The sequence below is a fragment of the Lepisosteus platostomus genome, chromosome 7 (genome assembly GCF_059453375.1).
Source record: "Lepisosteus platostomus isolate fLepPlt1 chromosome 7, fLepPlt1.hap1, whole genome shotgun sequence".
In the NCBI taxonomy this organism is placed as follows: domain Eukaryota; kingdom Metazoa; phylum Chordata; class Actinopteri; order Semionotiformes; family Lepisosteidae; genus Lepisosteus; species Lepisosteus platostomus.
In genome coordinates, this window is record NC_142617.1 from 53,138,748 (window position 1) to 53,164,263 (window position 25,516).

The 25,516-nt window shown below is 40.6% G+C and overlaps 1 protein-coding gene across 2 annotated transcripts; it reads right to left on the reverse strand.

Annotated features, from left to right (window-relative positions):
- Positions 1–804: 804 nt before the first annotated feature.
- On the reverse strand, positions 805–25,118 carry mfge8b (milk fat globule EGF and factor V/VIII domain containing b). 2 transcript variants are annotated; one of them, XM_088641237.1, is made up of 10 exons: positions 24,883–25,118; positions 17,204–17,329; positions 16,614–16,745; positions 10,008–10,121; positions 9,571–9,752; positions 9,088–9,243; positions 8,568–8,712; positions 6,732–6,916; positions 6,366–6,521; positions 805–4,811 (listed from the first exon to the last, which is right to left on the reverse strand). In XM_088641237.1, the coding sequence occupies exons 1-10, from the start codon at positions 24,962–24,964 to the stop codon at positions 4,668–4,670; spliced, it is 1,422 nt and encodes a 473-aa protein (XP_088497363.1). In that variant the 5' UTR covers positions 24,965–25,118; the 3' UTR covers positions 805–4,667. The 2 variants fall into 2 exon arrangements, with proteins under 2 accessions (XP_088497363.1, XP_088497362.1); XM_088641236.1 differs by having other exon boundaries at positions 6,732–6,934.
- Positions 25,119–25,516: the final 398 nt, after the last annotated feature.

Here is a 25,516-nt window from a genome sequence, read left to right on the forward strand (position 1 = left end):
ATAACACCACCCTAGAATTAAGTGTACTAAAAGGATTATAGAGTGTTGTGCTAAAATGTGGCCTACCCACTTGGCTGAGGGCTGACCTCCTGGCCACAGGATGAGGAGGCTGGGACCCCCATGCAAAGGGAGGAGTGACCAAGGGGCAGCTGTAAAGGTGGAAAGGAGGTGGAGGTGGGATGCAAAAAGACATAGGCGAGAGAGAGAAGGCGATCAAATACAGTATTTTTAGTGAGAGGAAATGATATCAGGAGTGATTGCTAATTACTGACAGCCGAGGCTGACTGAACTTGGCTGTTGTCATCCCTCCCGAACTTTCGTTATAAACTCAATTTCATGAGTGTCCGCTCTGCGATAGACTGGTGTCCCCTACACAGTGATGCATGGTGGGCTTCGGGCTGTTGCAGTCCTTACCAGGAATAGGAGTCTTTTGATTATGGATGGAAACCTTAAGCACAAAGCTGTTAAGACGCCTTGCATCATGGTACTCTTCTCACCCAATGCTTTTCCCGCTGAATGCAGAAACAATTCTACAGTATGGCGATCTTTTACTGAATGTAGAAGAGAGTTTATTCTGACCGATATGTATCATGTAGCAGATAAAGTAACCTTTTAGCTTAATGAAGCATGAAGAGGATAAAGATCAAGGATGGGTTCCACTTCACATGTTCAGTTTGAGAAGTGTGATGAAATATAGTGCATACTACAGCAATTCACACTGGCTGCTTACAGTATGTACACCTTTCAGAGATTCTGATCAACGTGAATTAAATTGCTGAATGAAAGGTGTATTAGTAGCAAAACTGTTATAATACACAAATTTTATTGATTTTTTCAAAGATATCCAAGACATTATGTGCATATATTAAGAATGCATTTATATAAACAAGCACAAAAAGCTGATACCTGTAATGCCACATATTGAGCACAATGATGGATGAAAAAAAGGGAAATCACAAATTAATTTCATTATCTTTTTTGAGGTAACCTCATAAACAAACAGTGAAAGCATTTAGCAGCAATAGACAAGTTTTGCTCACTATCCTGCAGCAACCATGTGTTGATTTTACCGATGGTACTAATTGGTACTTCATTTGAACTGACAGGTCCAGTGTTTGCAAAGTACAAAGACACAAATAACCTATAAAAGACTACTTTTAAAAGTGGTAGGCAAGCCTCATAGCAGAATACTCCCTTAAATAGTACCAGGTGTTATTAGTCTAACTCACAACTGAATAATAAGTAAGGCACAATGTCAGGTAAAAAAGTTAAATCACAAAAAGCCATTTCCCCTCATTCTTTGGTAGCCTTATTAAAACACTGCTTGAAGGCAGTCTTCTAACTGCTAAATGTTATGCTGCGAACCTGGTCAATTAGCCAGTGTGACTGAGCTTGAGGCAAGAGAAGGTATTGTTCCCATCAGATGAAGCATTCTTGTAAACTTAGCACTTGTAAAAACTCTCAGTTTCTATGCTCCCCATGTATGTTTATCTAAGATGTCTAGGATGCAGCTGTGAAAATTAAGCTCCTGCTAATACAGAAAATTTGTGATATGGCCTCATTAAAAAAAAACATCACTCTAAAAAAATAATAATTAGCATGGAAAAGTAACATGAAATTGTCCTTTTATCACAACCAAGGAAACTCAAAGGCTACAAAAGAGTTTCTAAAACTTTAGAACTGATGTGCATGGTGGCTCCCTGCTAGCTCTACATGAGCATAGGAGTTCAGTATCAAAAACAGAAGTAAATTAGTATAATTGCCTGCAGAAGTGCTGTTCGAATCAAGGGTCCTTTCCAACTATTTTTGCTTCTAATTCTTTTGGGGATTTAAGACAGGAAATAACTTGTGTTTCCCCCCTAAAATAAAATCAGTTACTTTAGCTGAAAGCTCCTGTTTTACACAGGCATTTTCTATATTGCCCTTAATGTTCTTTTTCACAGAGTACTATCATTTTGTGAATACAATGTCTACTCTATATTAACTTAAACTTGATATTTATAAGATCCTCAGTTTTATAGTTTCTAAAAAAGCATATTCAGTTCCACAATGGATCTTTAACTCAGCAGTACAACCTCAAAACATGGTTACATGATCTCTTTATTTTAAAGATTTAAATGTCAAAGATACAGTATGGTACTGGATCTATTTTCAAAAACCAAAAAGCAAAGCTTAAACTAGCAGAAACATATGTAATGTTACACTGAAATCCAATCCATTGACATGAAAATATTTTTTGTTATTAAACATACAAAAAAAAGCTGGAAAATGAAAGATTAAGTCTGTAAGAGCTAAGGGTCAGATGAATAAAAAAAGCCTCTGTATGAAATGAGCACTTCAAGGTTAGTACAGTTTGCAAACAAGTGTTACAGAGATTGTAGTATACAGTACATACCCCCTTGGTACAATAATGCAATTAAACCCTAAAGGAAACTCAATCTGTACACCATTATAAATATTTTACATCAATTCCAAAATATTTGTGCCTAACCTTCTGTCAGCTGCTATTTGGTATAGAATCTCTTCTGCTTTTTTATTCTGCACTTTTAAATTTTTCAGCGCTTCTCCGTTTTTAACTCACAGTTTATTGCACAAGCCCTTATTCTATAGTTCACCATGGGAAATTTTTGAACGAAGGTTAAAAAAAAATCAGGGGTTTCAGTGCAATTTTATACTATATTTGGAGGTTAGGTTTCAGCTGAAAAAAAGTCTGGAAAAACCAGACATGTCAGCAATTGAGCTGAAGAAAATTCCCTGAAGTGGCAAAGGTTCTCAGACCAGCACAGATCATGGCAGAGGGTTACTGTAACTGTGCTAGAAGAGCTGCAACTAGACTGAAGGCAGCTTCTGCCATTTGAGGTTCTGGACATAAATACGCAGGGGTCCTAATGAGTTAAAAGTTAGGGTTAATATGACAAATGTTCACAGTCGAGAAAAAGCAGAGGCACAGGGGGGTCAAGTGATGTGCTGGTAGTGTCTGATAACGTGCTAGGATTTCAAAGCTTTGAACTTGTTACAACTGGTAGCTCACATGCAAATTAAAAGTGACACTAAAAACCAAGAATGCAGGAGAGAATAAACACAAAGTTATGTGGCACAGTCAGCCAGGTGGGTTTTAAAAGTTAATTACTCACTAAGATATCCTTAACCAATCTGCCCCCAGTCCTGCCCCCAAAAAGCCAAAAAACCCAGCAATATAAGGTTAGAGCAGAGAATTGTGTGCACGCTGGGAAGCAGAAAGAAAGAAAAACAATGTTACAGCTATGGAGCCTTCATAATTCGTGTGGGAATAAGTGAGTGAAATTACCTACTACTTTCTTTGCAACATTATATTATTTTCAATGAGCCCCTGTAATACAATTCCATTGCTGCAAAATGAAATACGTCACTAACACTCCAATATGCACACAGACAGCACAGCACATTTTTTCTTTACATTTTTTTTGCACCTGAACACCTAGCTAAGTAAAGCAAATTTTTTTTGATCACATGGGGATGAGGAAACAAAAAGTATTATCAAAACAAAAGAGCACCATCCTTATTTTTCTATCAAAAGCCAACCTCATTTCAGTTAAAAAGAAATGCACTTTGACATATCTGAAACTTCAGAACTGTCCCTGTGAGCTTCCGCCTAGTTGTCTTGAGACCACAAGCTGCTAAAAGATATATATTCTTCTGGACGCAGGCCTGGAGTTATATTTGTAACACACTGAAAACAGGCCCAGTTGTGGCCAGCACTCTGGTGTCCAGCCATGTTATGTTTTGAAAAGCTTCTCCAACCAAGTCTTGGAACACATCAAACAGCAAAAATGTACATTATTTTCACAGGTACGGTTAAAAAAAGTAATTTATCAAAGAAAGAATAACTACACAGCTCTGCCAGTCTCAGAACAATACATCATTCCCCCAGATTCATAAGTTTCATGCAGTCAATTTCTGAACTCATTCCATGTTACACCTTATCAACATATAGTTAAAAAACAGCCATTACATAAAGAAAATATCACTAATAACAAAAGTATCAGTTACCAGAATAACCATATTTTGGGGGGATTGTACAGACCTCGTCTCTGCATGTCCGTGGAACTGGATACCCTGAGTACAATCATCTTGCATTGTAGCGTCAATACTTTGTTACTGTTTAATTTGTTTATCATATGCCAGCGCATGAAGACCATATACCCCTTATCCTCTGAATTTGTTATACTGCACTTTTCACAATGTCCCCAGTCACGCACACTGAAGAATTGAGTAAAGTAAAAAAAATAAATCTTAAATCATCACAATCTATCAGTCTGTGAAAGCTCATTTTCTCAAAATGCAATTCTGAAAATCTGTAATTGCAATGCAGTGGATGGCGATCCCCCACTTATGGATATCCATAAAAATCCATATATACATAATGAAAGCTAAATGATAACCAAATTCATTGCATGTCCAGCATAAGATTATACGTTACAGATATAGAAATGTGTTTTTTGGGTTGTACAGAGGACAAGGGTTTAAGGTCAAGCGATTAACGTTTTTTTAGCTCACATAGCCTAAAACCAGGTAGCGAGCAAGGCGCAATTCTGCCCTCTAGTTGTGGAGGAAGTGCAGTGCAGGCAGCTGAGGCGACAGGTCTGGTGGGTGTGGTGCTTGGAAGGGTGTGGCAGCGAGAGTGGGCTCTAATCTTCACAGCCCAGGAGCTCCATGCGCAAGGTGATGCGCTCTTGCCATGTCCAGGGGAGGACACGGAAGAACCTGGCAAAGATACTTGGCTCAAATATATTCTTCATGTGGACATTGTTGTCGATGTTGCCCTGGAACACCTGGGAAAGACCATAAGCAGTGAAGAAGGATGGGGGAGAGAATGAAGAAGGTGTAACTATAACAGAGTGGAGATGAAGCAATGAAACTACAAACGAAAATCTAAAACAAAAACCTACAACACTGGCAAGCTGGCTTGTTCCATTACCTACTTTACAGCTCTATGGAATTTAGCACTGATCCAATTATATTATATTACTTTACCTCACAAGTTGATCTTCCAATTCTGCACGTATTAACAATGCCCAAATGCACGGAGCACGTCTGAATCAGACTACCATTTCCTGTGTGTGGTTTGACCAGAGGCTCATCTGACTGCTGAGCAGACAAACATATCTGAACTCTGTCTCTTTCATCACACCTGGAAGCTGATGAGCCACAGGACAGTCTGGGATGATAATGAGTGCAGGACAGACTAGGGTTAAAGGTCAACGTCAAAACCCCAGTAACTGGAGCCTGCTGCTTCTCTCTTGTAGCTAATCTGTGAATCTGGGCACTAGGGGGGAGGAGGTCTATATCAAACCTGAATAAACAGTGTCTCATCCTCCCTTCCTTGGGAACTCTTGAACCACAACTCAAGCTGGTTTCTGTCCAGGAGATAAGAGGATCTCTTGCCCTATGAAGCGACTCCTTTCATCAGCTTTACTGAGCAGGCAGGCAGAAAACTAAACAGTGCAGATCAGCAAATACGAGATGACTCAGGCTTGACAGGTGGACAGATAGAAAAATCTCATGGGAAAGCGGAGCTGACTTCAGGAACCCAGAATGTTGTCAGAAACACAGGAGATCATCTACTGTACTACCAATCTCTGGGCTACAGCACTGCAACAGATTTAACATTGTAAATGTTCAAGAACTGCATATAAACTGAAAAAAAATATAATAACTGCTTACATTTTTATAAAAAATATAATCCCAAAGTATTTAAAAGTGCATCCCATACACAAGGGACCCACTTCATTAAGAAATGCAGCACTCATCTGGATGGATTTAAGGGAGCTGTAGCTAGGACAACCAAGTTAATACACATTCCCAAGAATGCTATGGGATCTTTAATATCCAAGTAGTCAGGCCCTGACTTTAATAGCTTGTTTGAAAGAAAACACCTATCAGCTATCATCATACTGGGTCTTTGAACCAGAGGCAAGAGCACCACTTACTGCTACCTCCAGACCCCTTACAGCAGCAGTGAGGTCTCCAATTCCAGTAAGGTCCAGGCAGAGGCTTGTTTAGCTTTTAAGATTAGGTTTCAAGGAGGTCAGAGACTGACAGATAAGTATGGGTGTTTTAATAAACCAGGAGCCTTCCCATGGTTTCTTCAATGAGCCATAACGTCTTCGCAATTTAAAACATTGAGGTTACATTATGTTTCCAACAAGCAGACTGTATAGTAGCAGGAACACGAGTGTAAAAATCACATGGTGTGGTTAAATCTAAATAATCTGAATGGCAAAACTGGCAAGACATGGACGTTTTGTATATATATCATTCAACAATGTCCTAAGCAACATCTTAATGGGATTAGGAAGTTCCCACTTAGTTGATTTTGCACTAACCTTATCCTTCCTCGTCTTTTCATCCTTGTAAATGGTCCAGGATTGCCCATCATCACTATAGGCCACTTTAAAGGATGACACAAACTGGACATTCCCAAAATCCTTGGCTCCCTGGGTAATTATCCCTGTGATTCGTTTAGGTGTTTCCAAGTCCACCTATAACATGGAGGAAGAAGAGACGGAAAATGAAAGAGAGAGAGAGGAAGCTGTGGCTTGGACAAACTTTTCCCATACACATACTTTTATAAATTTCCAAAATACAAACATTACTGATTCATTAATTATAACAATTTAAGATTTAAGATAACTCATTAATGAAGTAGAAAGGAAAGCTGCTTCACTCTGTTGAGAGAGAGAGAGAGTTACCTGCAGCCACTCGGAGCGATTGTTGTTGAGTGCAGTCCAGGCATTGGTTTTGCCTTGTTTGTCAAGGCGGGCATAGTGGGGGAGCCAAGTGAAGGCATCAATTCCCCACGTGCGGAAAGCACTGGAGGCCGTGATCTGCCTGTCTGAGATCAGACGGGACTTCATGCCCAGGGGCTCAGAGCAACCTGCCGTGTTTAAATACACTGTGAACAAGACAGTAAGAGAGAGTGATAGACACATAGGGAGCACGAGCACAAGCACAAGCTAACACAAGCAAAAACAACAGTGAAGAAACTAGCACTGTGGGCATGCGGTGTGGCCATCAGTCCAGTGGGTGGAGCGACATGAGACAGGCAGCGTTGTGCACAGTGAAGCATGCCTTGGCAGAAATCAGCCATGTGCCTGGAGCACAGTGTCTGGAGTCTTCCTACAATTAAGAGGAACTGTCTGTATCAAAATGTGCAATACTGTGGCCCCCTTTGCCCGATACAATATTCTGTTGCAGCCTTATCTGTTATCTGCCACCTATTTAAACCAAAGGTACTAGCACCCCCCACCCGTCTAAACAAGTTGGCCATTTGATTTCGCCTGAACTTACTACACAACACTTTGGATCCAGTTATTCCTAGGCTTTTATCAAATCAATAAAAAGCGAACATTCACACTCTATGTTAATGATGAGCAAATCATTTCAACTACCTGTAGATTAAAACAGTGTAGCCAGGTTTAGTCGAGATGGGCCATATTTTGATAAATTATGTCTAGACGTGTGAACTCAAATGGAAAATTAAAGATATTAGCTTACAAAACAGAAGGCTGACCATGACACTATGCTGCATATGATTAGTTATTGTTTGCATGGACTCATTCATTTGATTAGTGAACAAACAAACATTTAAATGTAGAGTGGTCATTCACAAAGGATCAGCTGTGAAAGGGCAAACGTTTTATCAATGAATCAAACAATAGCATGATTTGACAAGCTTTTCAAGAGCACTACCACTATGGTATATACCATATAGCACAGAACTCTGTAGTTTTCATGTCAACTAATCAGAAAAACGTCTCTCTAGACGAGTTTTCCTGAGCTATTTCAGGATTTACAAGTCATGGGTTCTTGTGCTGTTTCTACTAATGAAATACGAATGTAATAGAGATAACATTACCCAAGCCCCACATCCGTCTGCAAATTTAGTGAAACATGCAACACCTAGTTCTGGTTTATTTAAGACCTTACAACTTGGCAAACGTAAAATGGATCACGCTGCTTTACAATGAGAGTCATACAGGTTTTCTATGTGGTATTAATGCTGCAGATATGGACGTATTCTTGGTGAACTGGGCAATTCTCATCTTTTCAAAGGGTGCTCTGTTCAATCTGACAGACCTCAGCTCATCTTCCACAGAGGACTCAATAAAGAGAAAGAAAATCACTCACTGTGATACCGTCTTACAGGTGGCATTAATTTTCACACTGCCTGTCCAGTTGCCTGGGGTTTGTTGGAAGGCCATAACGGAAGTTCCAATTTCCTCAAATGGTGCTTTTAAAATGTATCAGCCTATTTTACTATCCAGTCAATTTATCACTGACTCTAAATCCCTTGGTGAGTGGGAGAATGTGCTATATAATCCATACATATAATTCTGTCATGATTTGGGAAGAAAACCTTAAGATAGAACAGCCCTCCAGAAAATGAACTGGAGGCCCCTGCTCCCGACTGACATTTTCTTCCAATATCTGTTAATTGACATTTTCTGAAAGCTCCATTTAAAGTGCTGTTTGCTGGGAGGGCTGGCCGTGTGAGGAAACCCCAACTGCCCGCGACTGGTTTTTACCGTTTATCTCACAGCCCACGAACTCCATGCGCAAGGTGCAGGCCTGGCGGCACACCACGGGGATGACGCGGATGTACTGCGCCACGATCGGCGGGTCAAACAGGTTGGTCTTGGTGGTATCATTATCCGTGTTTCCAATAAACACCTGGCAAAGCCAAAAGATTGATAGGATTAGTCTCCCAACCAACCTCCCACTGTTCTGTACATTTCTGAAACGGAGGCAGATTGGATGAAGGGCAAATTGTATCCTGGAGCAATGCATCTCGAACACTTTCAAAAACCATCCATCATCAGAAAGCTGCTTACTCCTGACAAAACCTTTCACCTTTCTTCGAGTGTTTAACAAATGAACGCAATAAATCACATAACTTCTACACATTTCGTTTATCCAGTTAATAAATCCTGTCTTTTACTGTTCCAGAAGCAAACACTGAGGACAGCACTACCAACACAATTCCACTTGTGTTCACCTTCCGCTGGATGAATCCAAGGTGGTCCTGAACTTAATGAATTTTCTCACCTTGTCTTTCCTTTGCCCCTCTCCTTTGTATACTGTGAAGGCCTTGCCATCGTAGCTATATGCCACCTTGAAGGACTTGATGTATTCTGCAGTGCCCATGCGACTGGCACCCTGTGTGATAATCGCAGTGAGACGCATCTTCCTCTCTAGGTTGACCTGGACATAGCGATGGCAAACAACAACACAAGTTCACAAAGAAAGAAGATAATTGGTCGGACCAGTAAACCAATGAAGGCACATCTTACCTGCTGCTGCAGGCTGCACTTCAGGTTATTTTCCATACCCAAATTTTACCAGACTTCAGAGATTCTTAATTCCTTATTTCTCCATTCTTGGCACAGAGAAAATGTAGTGTTTTCCTACCCATGCCTCCTATTAACAGACTTCAAGCATTTGCAAAACGCACTAGTTTACCAACCACTTCACTTTTTTTTAAAAATAAAATCAACCAAACTAGCCCCCTCCCAGGCGCAGTTCTCTCACCTGAATCCAGGGGTTCTTGTCATGGGTAGCAGAGGTCCAAGCATTGACCAGACCCTTGTTATTGAGACGGGATAGCTCCGGGCCCCAGCGCTGCAGTCCCAGGAACCCGTAATGCACAGAGGAGGCCATGATCTGAGACTCTGCGATACCCCCCCCTTCCATCCCAAGCATGGAGATGCAGCCTGTAGACCACGCAGAGGTAATGCAGACAGCAGTCAGACTGGGAAGAGCCATATTGAACCACACAAAGAATAAAGCATTTGCATTAGAAAGTTCTTTATAATATGTAAAGCAATCGGATCAATATGGAGAGACATTACTTGAAATTACTTTGACATGCCCCACAAATAATGTTTTCAGCCTAAAGCAACATCAGGAGGTCAGCAAATTAGAGCAAAAGGATCCTCTCCAGGACCTTCAAAGTGGTTTTTACTCACGTAGCTGACAGTACTTCCCAACGTAAGGCGAGGGGCACTTGCACGAATAATCACCATCCAGGTCTTGGCAAGTACCTCCATTCTTGCAGGGCTGGCTGGAACACTCATTCACATCTGGGGGAAAAAGACAACTTCATGTTCACAGAGGTTCAGAGTCAAGCTTATTGCTCGAATCCAAGTCACTTATCACAAGATTTTTTTATTTTATTTTTAGGGGGTCATATTATTAAATATATTACTACGCAATGGCAAAAAAATGTCACACCACAAACAAGATGGGTTATAGATGTAATGCAATTTGAAAAAGCCTATCACAAACAGCAATTCATTTTCTCTATATTTCTTTCTAATTCTATAGCCGCTTTTAAGTCCACAAAAGGTCAGAAGAGGTCTTACAAAATGGGTGGGAACAGGAAAAATTTGTGGGAGTAAGAAGCAGAGGCTCAGCTGCTCTGGAAAAGAGCGCAAGATCTTGAAAATGTGTTCCACATGCCTAAACATCAGTGGGAAGATATATCCCTCCTACTGTCCTGAATTTGCCTCTCTCCCAAGTTGAGATATTTGCGTGGGTTTGGAATTCTACTTTAAATCTCACCTTTAGACATCACATGGGATAATTACCCCTTAAAAAAGCACCTCAGTAGTGGTTTGCAGTCTCGGGCTTCCTGGCCACTCACAATTGTAGATCTGGAGGGCCTGGGCAGTCTATCGGTAGGCATGAGGGCAGCATGAAAGCCGTACAAATTAAATCCCTGGCCGGGCTTACTGGCTAATTAGCGGAGTGATTGAAGTCCAGAGACTCACAATACTGTGACTGTATCCATTCCTGTCCACCTCCTGCCTGCTGCAGGTGCCTTCCCGAACTAACAGAGGTGATGACAGGGGGCTTGCCGAGAGGGGGACAGAGGGGAGTCTGTGTGCTGGCAGTCCCTTATGAGTTCCACAGAGTCACAGAGCCTAACAGCACCCTGTGAAGCAACAGATTCAACCCCAGCCAAGGTCAACATGCACTGGAAGTGGGAACTGGCTGCTGGGTGGTGGAAATGAAAATACTTTTTTCAGACTACTCTGGAATCCAAAAACAGACCGTTACGGAAAAAAACAAACACAGCTAATGCATGCTAACAGTCGTTAACTAAATTAGACCAAAATTTACTACAGCTTGGGAAGTTTCCACAAAGTGCATCATACCGTATAAAAAATATTTTAAATTAAAAGTCATGCTTGCATTTGTAAAAATTTATTTGGAATGCGGAGACACAGAAAAGCAAGGCTTTGTGAATTCATTTAATGAGTAGGTGTACCTGCTATACACACATACAGTATGCAGAAGGAAAACATCTGCTGTACCAAACAGCTTGAGAAGACCTCATTGCTGTTACCACCCATTGTCAAATTCTTAAACAGTGAAGCTATAGATGTTCGGTCGTTGTGTGCCATTGTGTTTACGGGCTGCAGATCTCTGTGGAGTCCCTGTGATGTTCTCCAGGTTCTAGGAGGAATGCAAACAGCAGCCCCAGGGAATCTCAGTTACATGTTGCCAGGCAACAACCCGACACCTGAGGGCCTAGACATTGCCTCTCGTTATCAACCCTAATTCCTCCTATTTTTGAAAGCAGCCAGGTGTGCAGGTGGCACACCAACACCTTGGCAAACCGCAGATAAAGACAGCCTGTTATCCTTTTCGAGTTTGAGTAGAAGGTAGGGTGGCGATGTCACGCTAATTCCAAACGCAAGAGCCAGTGTCAGGCTAAATGAAGGTATTTAGGATTTCAAAATGGGGGGAAAAAATTGAAGAAAAAACATTAAATCAAGTGTGAGGTGCAAGAAAATGAAACCTAATATAAAGTTTAAAAAAGTTTAAGTATACCACATGTATGTTTCCTACAGTACATGTACAGTATGCCTCCTGTCACTTGTAATCTTGTTAAAAATAAGCCGTCAAGATCTGATTTTTATTTCCATCACTCTCAAGTTTTTCTGTCGCTGCTTCCTTTGCTTAGTTCTGCTACACAAGGTGCAGCTGCAAGCTGTCTCACCCACAGACAGAAATGGACTAGGTGCCTGCACCAGCAAACCAGTCATTACATCCCCAGAGACACGTTGAAGAACCCTTTCATGGTGGAGCTCACAGAGCAAGCTCTGGTGCAGTACTGACCCCAGCTGGCCTCTCCCATGCCTCCCCAAACCAAAACCACAGCTGTCTTCTACCACCATGGGAGGAGGCCATGAGGGTGAGCTCTACTGCCCCTCATTACAAATTGCTCCCATTCCAAGATGAAGCAGAGAGGCCATATAGCCATATAGCAGGGCCTCTACACTGATGGTTTTTATAAACAAACACATAATTGTACTTTCAATTCAGAGTTCTTTAACAGCTTTGTTTATTAGCATGATACCTCGTATAACGAAATCCTGCCTTATACTAAAAAACAAATATACTATAAAGAATGTGCAACAAAAATACATTTTATATTTAATTGTGCAAACTTTCCTCAAAGACCCAGTTAAAGCATTAAATTGTACAACCTTTTAGCACATTTAAAATCAAATGTTACTTGATGTAGTTTCTTCAATGTCCACTAAGGGGCACTGCTGCCCTCTACTTGGAATTCCCAACACAAGATACTGAACTGTGCAGCTCGAAAATGCATCAAGCTGAACTCTATACAGTAAATTCATACAGTCAAGTGTCAATAGCAAAAACTGGGCCTTAGGGTAACGATCAACTACATAATGATAATTAATTCCGTGTATAATTAAATAACTGGCCTATATCCCATGAGACACTTAACCACAAATCCATTCTGGATAACTCTGGCTGCACTATTTACATATTTTGTTTAGTATTAACATACAGTTAAGTATTATTAATATAAAATGACACTTTAACACTCTCCTCCTGATATACTTGTTTATATCTTAAGTGCAAATAAATGACCTTCTAAAATTCATTTTGGACAGAGACAGATTCATTAAAGATGCCCTTATCCTGGGTGATTTACAATGAATAGTTTCTCTTATGTGTAAGCACACAGAAATTTGCATTGCTGGCATCTATGAAGTAAAATATATATTTAGAGCTCAACCAGGGCTACTCTAAACACCTCTTCAACATCAGTATTCCCCGAGATGTTTGTGTACACTAATCTAAAAGACTAACATTGTGCATGAGCTCCGGTGCCTGCTGCTGTTGTTTTCTTTGCATTCTGTTTACCATTAAGAGGATTGGTCTTTCTACAGTCTACTCCCACCCACTCAGTCATCCACAAATGCCATACTGCTTGAGATATTTAGGCTTTAATTGAGGTCAGAGCCGCTTGTTTGCGTGCAGGTCCTTCCAATACTGAAGTGTTTATGTCTCCCAGGGCCTTCTGGGTTGATCACAGAAATAAATGGTCCTGTGAGGCAGACTCAGGGGAGAATTCAGAGCCCCGTGCCTGGGGACAAAAGGAGAGCGATTATACTCAAGAGTCAGTGTGAGCGAGGAGCTGAAAGAACCCACAACAGTGTGAAAAGAGGAGAGACTCAATGTGCGAGTTCTACTGAACGAGACAGGCAATGTATTTGTTAAAAAAAATGAAGAGCAGCAGTAAAACCCATGAGAACTACAGCTGTTCTCCGAACACACCAGGCGGGATATATTCCAGCACTGTCTGCACCAGAGGCAGAGGCAACAGAAGGCGATTAACCCAGCACACCCACTGGGGCTAGCCTCCCCCACTGCAGGTGCTCAATACTCCAGGGAAGCTTCTGCCTTTTGCCAGCTGTATTTCCTTCCTTATCCTGTCAAGAGGCTCAAACATAAAACCATGCATCTATCCCCAGTTTTACAGTGACTCCAGCAATGACCTGACCTCGAAAAGATGCCTATATTATGGATGACACTCCCATTTATTTTCCAAAATGGGGAAATGGCTCCCGGGCAGATGGATGCAAACAAAGTACACTCGGACAATGGATCCAGCAACCTATGTGATCGTATTACTTCTCCAACACAAATATTATGTCCTCTTGTGCCTCCCTCATTAATATGTTATAGCATATTAGAAGCAAGGTCTGCAATTGTGATTATGCATTGTGCATCAGACCAATGGAATTTTTGCTCGTTTAATGCCAGCTGGATCAAAAGGATGTGTATGGCTGAAATCAATATGCAGCAACATGAGGATGAAGAAATTAAAAATCACCTTGTTACAAATCTGAGAATAATACGGAGCAGTGAAAGAGATGACCTGTCAGCATGAGAGAATGCATCCTGTAAATCCAACTGCAAAGCCTGTGTTGACTTTATGTAAGGCTTTTACATGAAAAAGAAATAGACTTGACACAAAGAGCAGTCCCACACTGTAATATCATACAATACAGTCCATACTGTTAAGAGCCATCATTTCCAGACTTGGGGAAGAGCCTTGCAGCATGTTTCTGTGTGCATGTTACCAATGAAAACTGGTGAGGCAAAGGGGGTGGAGGCCCTGACATTACTCAGTCCATGCCAGCACCCCAGGCTGTAGGTTCAATAAAAGCCCCACTCTGTATGAAGGATCTGGGTTTATCACAAGGAACAAAGACCAGCCATTGTGTTTGATCGGAGCAATGATGCTCCTCAAGAGCCACATGCCTCCTATTCAGCATTGTTCCTGATTTGGGCTAATTTATCTTTCAAAACAATCTTGGGTAAACAATTTGCAATCTGTGATGTAACCAACGTGGCGATAAAAATACTAGGACTTAAGCTTTGCAGTTCAATCTAACTCAAGAAGATTAGAAACCACAAAAGGCAACAGAACCAGATTATGTAATATCCAAGATTAATTGAGCAAAATTAAGAAGATGCGGTTTTGTAATCGGCAAACAAACAACAGATTATATTGGGTGAGACTAAAAATGTGAAGAATTCCAGAGCTGAAAGAAAAACTTGATATACGTTTGGTACACATCAGGCACCAGTCTTTAATTCAACAAAACAGTAATATCCAGGCTGAATGCATTAATACGTGGGCATGCGGAAGTATTCTTTGTGCCAGGGTAAAAATGCAACTCAGGTTCTACTCTTCCATAGAGCATTCCAACAGCATTCTTATAATGCCAGTGCAGAACACAGTCATTACTGCATTGTGCACAGGATGGAAGTCCTGCACCAGGGGTTACAAACCCTGGTCCTGGAGTTCCACACACCTGCTGGTTTTCATTCCAGCTCTGCTTAATTACCTAAGTGAAGCTTAAACTATTAGTAAGTAATTAACTATTATTAGTAACTATTAGTGAAGCATCTTATTAGTAAGCTGCTTGTAACATTTGCAAGTATTTCTTTCCAATTCAAGAGCTTGGCATTTCAATTCAATTTAAGAGCTCGATGTAAATTATGAAAAGCAACAGTGCAAAATGCTAACTCCAGTTGGTTAAAAATCTGAAAACAGTCACAAACTCAATGGTGCAACTGACAGCTTGGCTGAAGTAACAGCCGACAGGCATGTGGCTCTCCGGGATTAGGATTGGAAACCTCCATCCTATACATTTGACTAAGTGAACAGGGCATAGTCTGGATCTCTCCACAAGATCGCAAATTCAGCACTGCAGAAAGAACAGCAGTCTTGAGTAGTAAGGTGAATGTGGTAAACCCATGGTTTTCTGACAATGCCGTGTACTGGATGTTCACACGAACTTCTCTGGGAAGCTGTCGTGCATACTTGAGTGATAACATCAGTGGCAGCATGTGCGGTATGCCGAGTTGTGGATTTCCTGCTTGTTGGATGTACTATAGCGAAGTCTGTGGTGTATGGGGACTGGCTGAGCTGTCAGCGGTGAGTCAGTGTGTACCACAGGCAGCCCTGTCGCCGACTCACACACTCTGCAACACCCCAGCCCTTGAGACACTTGGTACACCACACTCCAGAAGCCTGCTGCCTCACTTCCTGGGGTATACTAGAGGAGGTACAGGGCACACCCAGAATTCTGCAGAAAATGTTATTCTACACACATACCCACATCGGTTCCAACAAAGGCTGTTATAAACTATGAAGCTGGAGATTTGATACATTTGATATCACTTGATCAAACTTGCCAGGGGCTCACAGAACAAGAGCAATAGATGTTATGCTAGAACTGAAACATCCATTATGAAACTACTTTAGACTCAGGAGGGGACATGAAAAAGCTATTTGGAAATAAGCTGTTTTGATATACTGAGGACATGGTATTTCTATTACGATTCCTATTTTTAGAACTACTTTTACATATTTGGAGAGGATTAATGTAGCCCGATCCTATAAAAAGTAAAACTGTTCTAATAACACTCCATTATGTCTATTTCAGAAATTACTGTTAACTGTACATCTTTCAAAACAGGGTTGGGCAACTCTGGTCCTAAAGAGCTGAGCACCTAAAGATTTTAGAGGGATCTTTCAGTTTCAAACTTGGAAATTACAGCTTTCTTACCCACTTATTGGTTCAGTTAAGTCACTAAGCTCTGAAATAACAACCAGGAACAAATGCACCATGTCCTGGACCTAGACCATTTGGGGAAGCAATGAAAACATATACGGTTAAAATCTTTCTAAAAGTGAAAGGCCACATCTCTTGCACAGAGATAAAGAAGATCCTTACTGTTCTGGCAGTGAACTCCGCTGTAGCCCGGGGGACACTTGCAGATGTACTCGCTGAACATGTCCCCACGCCGGGAATGGGTGATGACTTCACAGATGGCATCGTTGTGGCAGGGGTTAGGGTGGCACGGACCTGTGGGGCAAGCATGCATTCTGGTATCAGGGCCTGCTTATGTGGAGCAGCACCAGACATTAAGAACAGATATTGGAAAAAACATTTCCAAGAGGTATGGAAAAATCAGTTTTTTTAATTTTGAAATCTGTACTTCCCCCTCCACCCCCAACATCCGTCAACAGGAATGTTAGATTTTTGCAGGTCAGAAAGAGAGAACATAATACGAAACATAAGATAGATAGATAATACTTTATTAATCCCGTAGGGAAATTATATGCACTCCGCAATTGTGTTATGCCAGCAAAAGCATTTATCTCAGTTCACCATCTTGTACCAGTTGTTTTTCTGCTTTAGTTCCTTTTCTAGACAAGTTTTCTGCTCTAGTATGTCAAACAGCCGAACACAAACCTCTAATAGCTCCCCCCTCCCACTTTCTCATCCCCTCCCTCCCGGGCCACAGAACAGTGCAGAATTACCGCTCTCAGTCTCATTGCACACTTCTCCAGTGAAGCCATCGGCACAGATACAGATGAAGGGGGCATCGCCGACCTTTGTCACACAGGTCCCTCCATTTAAACAGTAGTTCACCTCACAGTAATCGCCTGAAAAGAAGTCAAAACAAAAGAAAACAGAACAGAGAAAGCTGTTAGCGTGTGGAAGCCACTGTGCCTTCTCCATCCGTTACTGACTGTACTGTATATTCACAGCACCTGCATTACATTGAGTTGGACAGGTGAAGAGCACTGGTGACAAGAGAAGACACCAGTGCGGGCCTGCAATCCTCCAGTATGGAGGAGATAAAGCTTTTTTAACCTGCTCCAGAGGGATTAAAGGAAGCTGTGTAAATGGTCAGTGCCACTTCCTGAGTTTTTAAATCATAAACCTGGCAAGTAAAACACAGAAAACTATCAGCGATGCTGCCTTAGCCTTAACATCACCCAGTACAGCTGTGCAGCACAATGGCTCAGGAAAGGGAAAGGACTGCAGCTGTCTGTCCATGTGCACTCCATGCTGAACAGGCTAGCAAAGGCTGCACTGTTGAAATGCAGGGCACCTGTAATTGTTGCCTAACCTGCTGAAGCAGCTATCGATGGACAATGGGCAAATAACTCAGCCCAGATATTTCTGTCAGATCTGTGTATTGTTAGCTGGAAAAAAAAGCTACACTCCTTGTGAAATCTAAATTCTGTGATGTCATTTCCACATTGAGACAGTAATCTATAAGGTATCCAAATGTAATTCTGGGAAACCGTGAGTCTAAATCATGACAATTGATTAAACAGATGCTCTGGCTTCATCTAAAAACTCACCATAGCTCATCAAGCTTTTAAAATTCTAATGGTAAAACTATTTCATTTTGTCAAAGGAATCTGCAAGGTAAAACAGTTCAACATTCACACACTTGAAAAAAAAGTAATAGGGCCAAATGGTAATTACTTAACATCTGCCCCACCCTTGAAGAATAAAGCAATTGACTACAGGAAGTTCTGAAATTGTCAGGCTGGAAAAAAAAAGTGAGCTATAGAAACATGTTTTTCTTTCCCTGACTTCACCTCTTTAATCTAAATTAGCACCTACCTATCAGTGCTGCCCTTTTGTAAAAAAAGCACCTAGTATGAACTTGCAAACCTCACATTTGGTATCCCTACATCTCAATTGGGGAGAAGAAATGTAACATCAGACTCTCCAAAGTCAAGCATTTCCCAAGCATTTTTTTCTTGCCCTCCTCTTAAATATCACTTATTAATAATGCATGTTTTATGCATTTTAATTCTTTTTTCCTGGATTTTTTCATTTCACACCCTTTTGACCAAGGCCCTCACTGGATCTCTGGATGGTTGCCCAGATTAGCCACCCATAAGGCCAACCCTGCTCACCATAGATCACACCCCTGGAACAGGGTGTTCCTCTCAGCACAGAGAAACACTCATGGCAGAAAGATTCATGCCTCAGGAGTCCACTTCAGGCTCCTTAGCCTAATAACTGGAGCGAGGCTAACTTAGTGGCAGCTGTTAACACATGTACACTAGCCAGCTGAAGCAACACACAGCTCAGTGTTGTCATTCTCATCCATCCTCACCGATTGCCAGAAGGCCCGTCTCCCAGAAACAAGTGTTTACTACAAAAAGGTCACTGAAACCCAGTGAGCTGAGCCGATACAAAGTGTGCCTAATGCTACTAATAATTCTAAGTGAAAATTACAGGTTAAAACATCAAATTCCATAGCGTTATCCATCATGACTTCAGTTTCTCCCCACCTGAGAGAATGGAAAGCTCCCATTCTCAGGGAAACATGCACTGTTGACCTAATGCCAAAACAATCCCCAAAATAAAGCTATGCAATTTGAATGGTGACGTCTTGTTTCCTTCAATAAATGACATGGGCTTGATTTTTTCACTATTTCCCTATCTGCTGCCAATGAAATGTTATCACAAAGACAAGTACATTCAGAATCTAAACTGTTCTGCACCGTCATCATCTAAACTTGGCGGCACCAAATATCTGCTTATCTTGTGGAATTTTAGATTGTTTGTTTTACAGGAACTTTCCCTACTCAATTACATCAAGACAGATAGATACCTTATTTAGCAAAACAAAACTTCTGAAGGCCAAGGTCACTGTTGTTTAAAAAGCAGTAGATTGTGCCTGTCTAAACCAATTATTTAACGCAAAACTCCATATCCAATTTAACAAGCAAACCAAACATGGGTTTTGTTTGGACAAAGAGTTCCATATTTTGTGTGAACAGCTTTTTAAAGACGGACACGTCTTCTTGCGTCCCATGTTAAATCTAATTACTTTTTCACATTTTTGAGGCAGTTAAGCAGCAAACCTTAGAATGTAAATCTGTCTTTCAGAGAAACCCAAGCTAGATAATCAAGCCATTTACAAAATATCTGCAATTACAGTAGCCTCAGCAAGCTGTTCGCCACCGTTTAGACAGGTATTCCGTCTCACTTCACTCTTCAAGGGTTAAGGCCCCTTCATCCCCAGAAACTCATTGTTGCTTTTGTCATTCTTGCAAGTTTTTTTTTTTTTAACATCTAGACCGGATATCATATTTGAACTGAAATTATGCTGTCAGACAATCTCACCTTCTCACTTCTCCTTTTCACCCAGCAGCAGGGCTTTTATTACTATCCACTATTTTATTATTTTGTTAAACCACCTTCCAGTGTTAAATGGACTGCAGTTCTGGGTCTAAAGTAACAAGTGAGAGGGTTCACGTGTCCCAGCATGTCACACTTCCCCACTCACGTGAAAAAGGCAACGAACCAATTCTAAAAGGTCAAGGAGTGAAGCAAGATCTTTTACTGACGTAAAGTGTTTTCTTTTCTAGAACACGAAGGAGTGGGAGGCAGAATAAGCAGATTAGAGTTGCTGAGGGCTACAATGCAGAATCTGTACATTCTTGAAAAAATGCTTTTTGCTGAGGGAAGTCATATGGCTTTCAAGGCCATGATCCTGTGAGATTCACTTCTGTTTAACAAGAAAAAGCGTAGCGGACGTACACAGAAATACAATTAAACAAGCTAGGACAAGAGCTCAAAATGTCAAATATTGAAATTCAGCTCATAAATGGTTGTCAAATATCAAAATCCAGCATCTTCATCAGCCATTAGTAATAATACTGCAGGGACAAAACAAAAATGTTAATGCTGATTCTGGATTGGACAAACACCAGTTTGTTTCCCATGGGCTTTAATTTGAACTACATTAAATTAAATAGCTGAATTCACTGAATTGTTGAACAGCTACTTAGACCATAATCAAATAAGGAGGAGTTTTCAATTATGGCAGTTGAGCACACTGGATCTGTGGGGATGCATGTCCTATAATCAACATTTTTCCTGTATCAGAACTCATTACAGAAATGCCACCTACTGTAAGTGTCTCCAGACAACAGAAACATATCCCAGGAGTCTTCCTTTGGAGGAAGGAACAGTGATTTTCTATAAGAAATGCCCAAAACCTAATGATTCGTGACTCATTTTTTATATTTTAAATATCTGTCATTTTATGGAACAGTCAGGTCAGGCCAAGACCAATCTAAGTTAAATTGTGTGTTAAAATTGCATTAATAATTGAATTAAAATGATTTGCAAAATAAACTCAGAAGATTTAATGTTCTTTGTCCCCCACTATCAATACTGTTTTACTTCCCATGTCTAAAGATTTTTCCATTGGTGTAATATCTTAAGTTTTACACTGGAATCTTCCTCCTTTATAAAGATTTTTAAATTATTTATTCCACTGGTTCACAGCTAATAAATAATTTAGTTTAATTATTTTATTAACTATTTCAATGAGGTCCCTATCTGAAGGATGGACCAATGATCAAGAAGTTACAGAAGCCATGCTCAGCTAACCGGGGTTTGTGAACTGCAAACCATTTTCAGGGACCTAGAATGAAGCTTGCACAAGAAAGATTTTCAGAATGAGCTTATGGTTTATTGAAATACTGAGGCATTAACACAGACATTGAAATGGCTTTGAAAACTTATTTTCTAGACCGGGAATCTGAATGAGGAACTTTTGAACGTGGGACTTAATTTATGTCATTTGTTTTTCAATTCCCAAGTACAGAATTGGCATCAAAGTGTTGTAGGATGAGGACATCAATAGGTACTGTAGGGAGGCTTTTCATCAAGCTGATTAAAGAGAGTCAGGGGAACTCATTAGAGCTATAGCCCGAGTGCCAGTGAAGTGGGTACCTGTAGTTCTGTTGTCGCTGTCACATGGCAGCAACATGACTCAACCTTCCAAAAGCACAAATGTAACCAGTCTGATAATCTTTTAAAGGGACAGGCCAACCTATGGATTGGGTACAGGAAGAGCTCGAGGCAGGCTTTCAATAATCTTCAGGCAGAACTCCAGAACAGCACAGCTATTTGCAGCTAAAAATAAACCCAGAAAACAGTCTTAGAATTAATCAGAGCTGCATTACAAAAGAAATTTTAATGGCATGCAGGATTAAAAAGTATACATGACAAGTAAGGATGTTTTGTAAAATTATAGCTTTCCTTTAAAGTTATGGAGCCTATAATTACTGTTAATCTAGATATTGTTTTACAGGTAATTTAGTACACAACTGATGCACTGCTAAAGAAATTACACATTAATGTGTTGTGCTGCCAACTTAATAATTCTTGAGCTGCAGACAAAGATTGGCAGCCCCATGGAAAAGCTGTGGCAAGATACAGTATATGCATGTAATGCTTTGTGAAAACCTCTTTGCAAACAATAAAATCAAGAGGCCAATGCCAAAATACATTGAGTAAAAGGTTTATGCCTAACATTATCCAAACTTTCCAATAAATCAGGAGTTCATGCATTTGCCCTAGGAGATAAATTTGATATCTGCAAAGATGCTGAATCACAGGACATGTCTTGAACAGCAACCTACAATTTCAATAGGATTCAGTGTCAAAATCACATTAAAAGTACCCAAACTATAACTAGCAGTACAGTTGTGTGAAAGGAATAGATATGGCAACAACCATCAATGATGCCAAAAGAGACAGACAGCTTTAGAAAGGGAGAAGATCACTTCTGCACAGGAGTGAAAAAAAACATTTTGCTATGGAAAGCTGGATGGGAAACACCCTTATATTAGAAACAGCTTACAGAAACAAAACTAAATGCTATGGCCGACACAAAATACCTTAATGCAGTGTCTAGTGTTACAGGAAAGACCCAAGGAATGAAAAAGCAGAAAAAAAGTGCTTAGCAACCTTAAATCAGGATAAGCACAGTCACTTTAGCGTTTAGAAATAAGCACACAGTCTCCATAAAGTACAGACAAAGTGCAGAGCACAGCCGCCAGATGGTAACTGTAACAAGTAATGAGACAGCATGTAACCCATGGAAAACCATACTCATAAAGTGTGTGTTAATGGTTGTGCTGTAATTAGCCTCTGCTGCCTAACTGTCCATTTATTCTAAGATATCCAAGTCCTTTTCCGGCCTCCAGATGTACAGAAGCACAAAGAACTGCATCAATATCTTGTCTGACCTTGTATTCATGCAGTTTAAGGCTTTCAATTTAACTGAAAACACTGCATAATAACATTTACTGTACAGTACAACTCAACATCATTAAACTACTCTCCAGAGGATGTATTGTTATCAAGCAGCTCAATATGACTAATGTTCACCCTTTCAGATCCTTCAAAAGAGTTCTTCTTTAAGAACAGTGTTTTATCATTTTGAAAATCTTCCATTCCCTTAAAAGCCTAACTGGCATTTCCTTCCGGTGTTTAAAGAGTCAAGCACTTTTTTCTTTCCTCTTTTGGATACCATTTTCCCATCCCTAATGACATCCTAACTGAGTTCTAGCAAACATCTTAATGTTGGAGACATGCCGTGTGATAATTTCACGAAGAGTAAAAAACTTGGCACACTTCGAAACAGGTCTTTTTGATCAATGACCAAAAAGGAAAATGTATTAAAAGTCCTTTTTGTGGCAGACAGTCGAACTTCAGGTCACAGACAGCCTTCGCAAGGTTACATACAGCTTATCTGAAAAGCCCTGCACCCAATGGTGACTGACAACATTTTATGACCTTCTAGAAAGACAGCTACCAGACAGTTACAAAAGTGAAATTAACAGCATGTTGTTTTATTTTCAACAAAAGAATCAATACTTAAAAAGCTGGAAAAAAAACATTTCTTTTGTCGTATTCAGCAGCAAAGAAATGTGTGGATACGTGTGTTTAAACCTACGGGGGTTTTAAGAAAAGTGTAGATGCCTTTTTAGGTTTACAGTGGTGTGGGGGAAGACCATCTTAAGAAAGAGTTTACATGGAGGAAGCAGTCATTAGGCTGTTTTTGCTTATTTAGTTGCTAGCAAGCCCAGAAGAACCCTGTCCCATCTCTTCCACACGCACTGACTTGCGTTTTATAAGAATGGAAAGCAGAACAGAAAATCTCAGCCTGCTGTGAAATTCACGTTTCAGTCCCCGCAGCCGACCTGTGGGACACCTCAAAAAAAAGAGCACTTCTCCCTTCTCCTGTGGACACGTAGACTTAAGGGTGTCAGAAGAAAAAAAAGGCAAGTACAAAAAGTTAAATCAGACAGGCATGAAATAATCAAGATGCGGTCAGACTAGATCAACACGGCTTGTTTCTACTTTTGAGCTCCGTTTACGAGAGAGAGCAGTACTGTTTTGTACATTTTTTGCCTTTTTTTGGGTGAAGGGAACAATTTGAGTAATGTCTGGCTTTTTTATTTTTCGTTATATATAAATTCCCACAGAAACATGTAATGCGGGAACAAGGCGATGACTTTACCGACTGCCCAAAGCAATAAATCAGTGATGGCATGTGCCCAAAGAGAGCTTCGTAATACGCTCCAGCCCGTTGAGATCAGTTTGGCCTTTACTGAGAGATGGGTGCGTGACTGAAGTGCAGCAACCAAAACGGAAAGATGGACACGAGCATCTCATTCATTCGGATATCCAGAAGAATTTTCGAGTGTGCATTTTTTCTGTCTCTATCACGTGAACAAGTACATTAGCCTGTTTATTACCTCTGAAAGAATGCCCCTAAATGTATACAGTACATGTCGATATACAGTAAGTATGGTCTGTTCCCACGGACCAACATCTGTCCATTCTTAAGGCAAAGTACATTAATCAAGTGGGATCGCAGTGCGATCCAGCACCGAGACAAGGGAATTGAAAACACTCGGATACGAGAGGGATAGATCACCACCCATATAGTTCAAGAGTAAAAGCTTTTATCCTTTTCAGATACAGATGCGAGATGAGAAGGACGCGAAGAGAAAGGCAGTCATAAAATGTCAGTCTAACAAATTTCGTCATTTAAATGACACCTTTGAAACTCACGCGAAACATCGTACTGATACCTGCATGAAAACAAACAACTCTTCATGCTTCTTATATATAACTTCACCAGCGATGTTGCCGTTTTATTGATAAAATTAATATAATAAATGGGAAAACTTTTTAAATAAATAGAAATGTCAAAAATGGGGGAAATACCGAAGAAAAGCCATTTGAACAATGCTGCAACAATAACAATAGCAATACCTCGATGTTCCTAAATTTATGACGCACCGCGGCACCAGTCATCACTATTTCAGGACAGTTCGGTGCCCAATAACTAACAAGAAAAAAAAATCAGACTTACCACTCACTGAGCCAACAGTACAGAGAAATAAACTGGCGGCTAACAGAAGAGGAGGGCACAGCATGAAGCTATGAGTTCTCATATTGTGGAAATTCCTGTCTTGTTTTCTTTGCGCGACTCCAGAAGCAAGTTTGTGTGCTTTCTTTGTGGATACAGATCTGTGTTTGGTCTCCTTCTGGCATGGGGGGTGTCACAATAGCTGAGTTTGCGGATTAGCAGCAACACGTGTGTCTCTGCCTCTATCCAATTAGATCCTCTTAGGATAATAAACCCTGCCTAGGGACGCAGAAAAAGGCTGTGGCGCAGCGCATCGTCACTACCGTCAGCAACTACAGTACACAGTGAGATAGGGGACCGAGCGGAATCCTTTAATGTGGAGCAGTAGCGTAACTAACTAGGAAAATATGTTCGTAAAGCATTATGAAGCCTATTTGATATATCTTCGTGAGCATTTTGTGTTAACAGGAAAAATGTACTACGATGTTTTTCTGCCTGCACACTGGGGTTCAATTGGCAATCTAGTATAAAGCAAAACAAGTCTATCCCTCTTATAACCCAGTATCGCAGTACTAAGAGGGTCCACATCCCGTAGATTGCTAACAGGATGTCCTCGGTGCTTCATTTTTATTAAGGG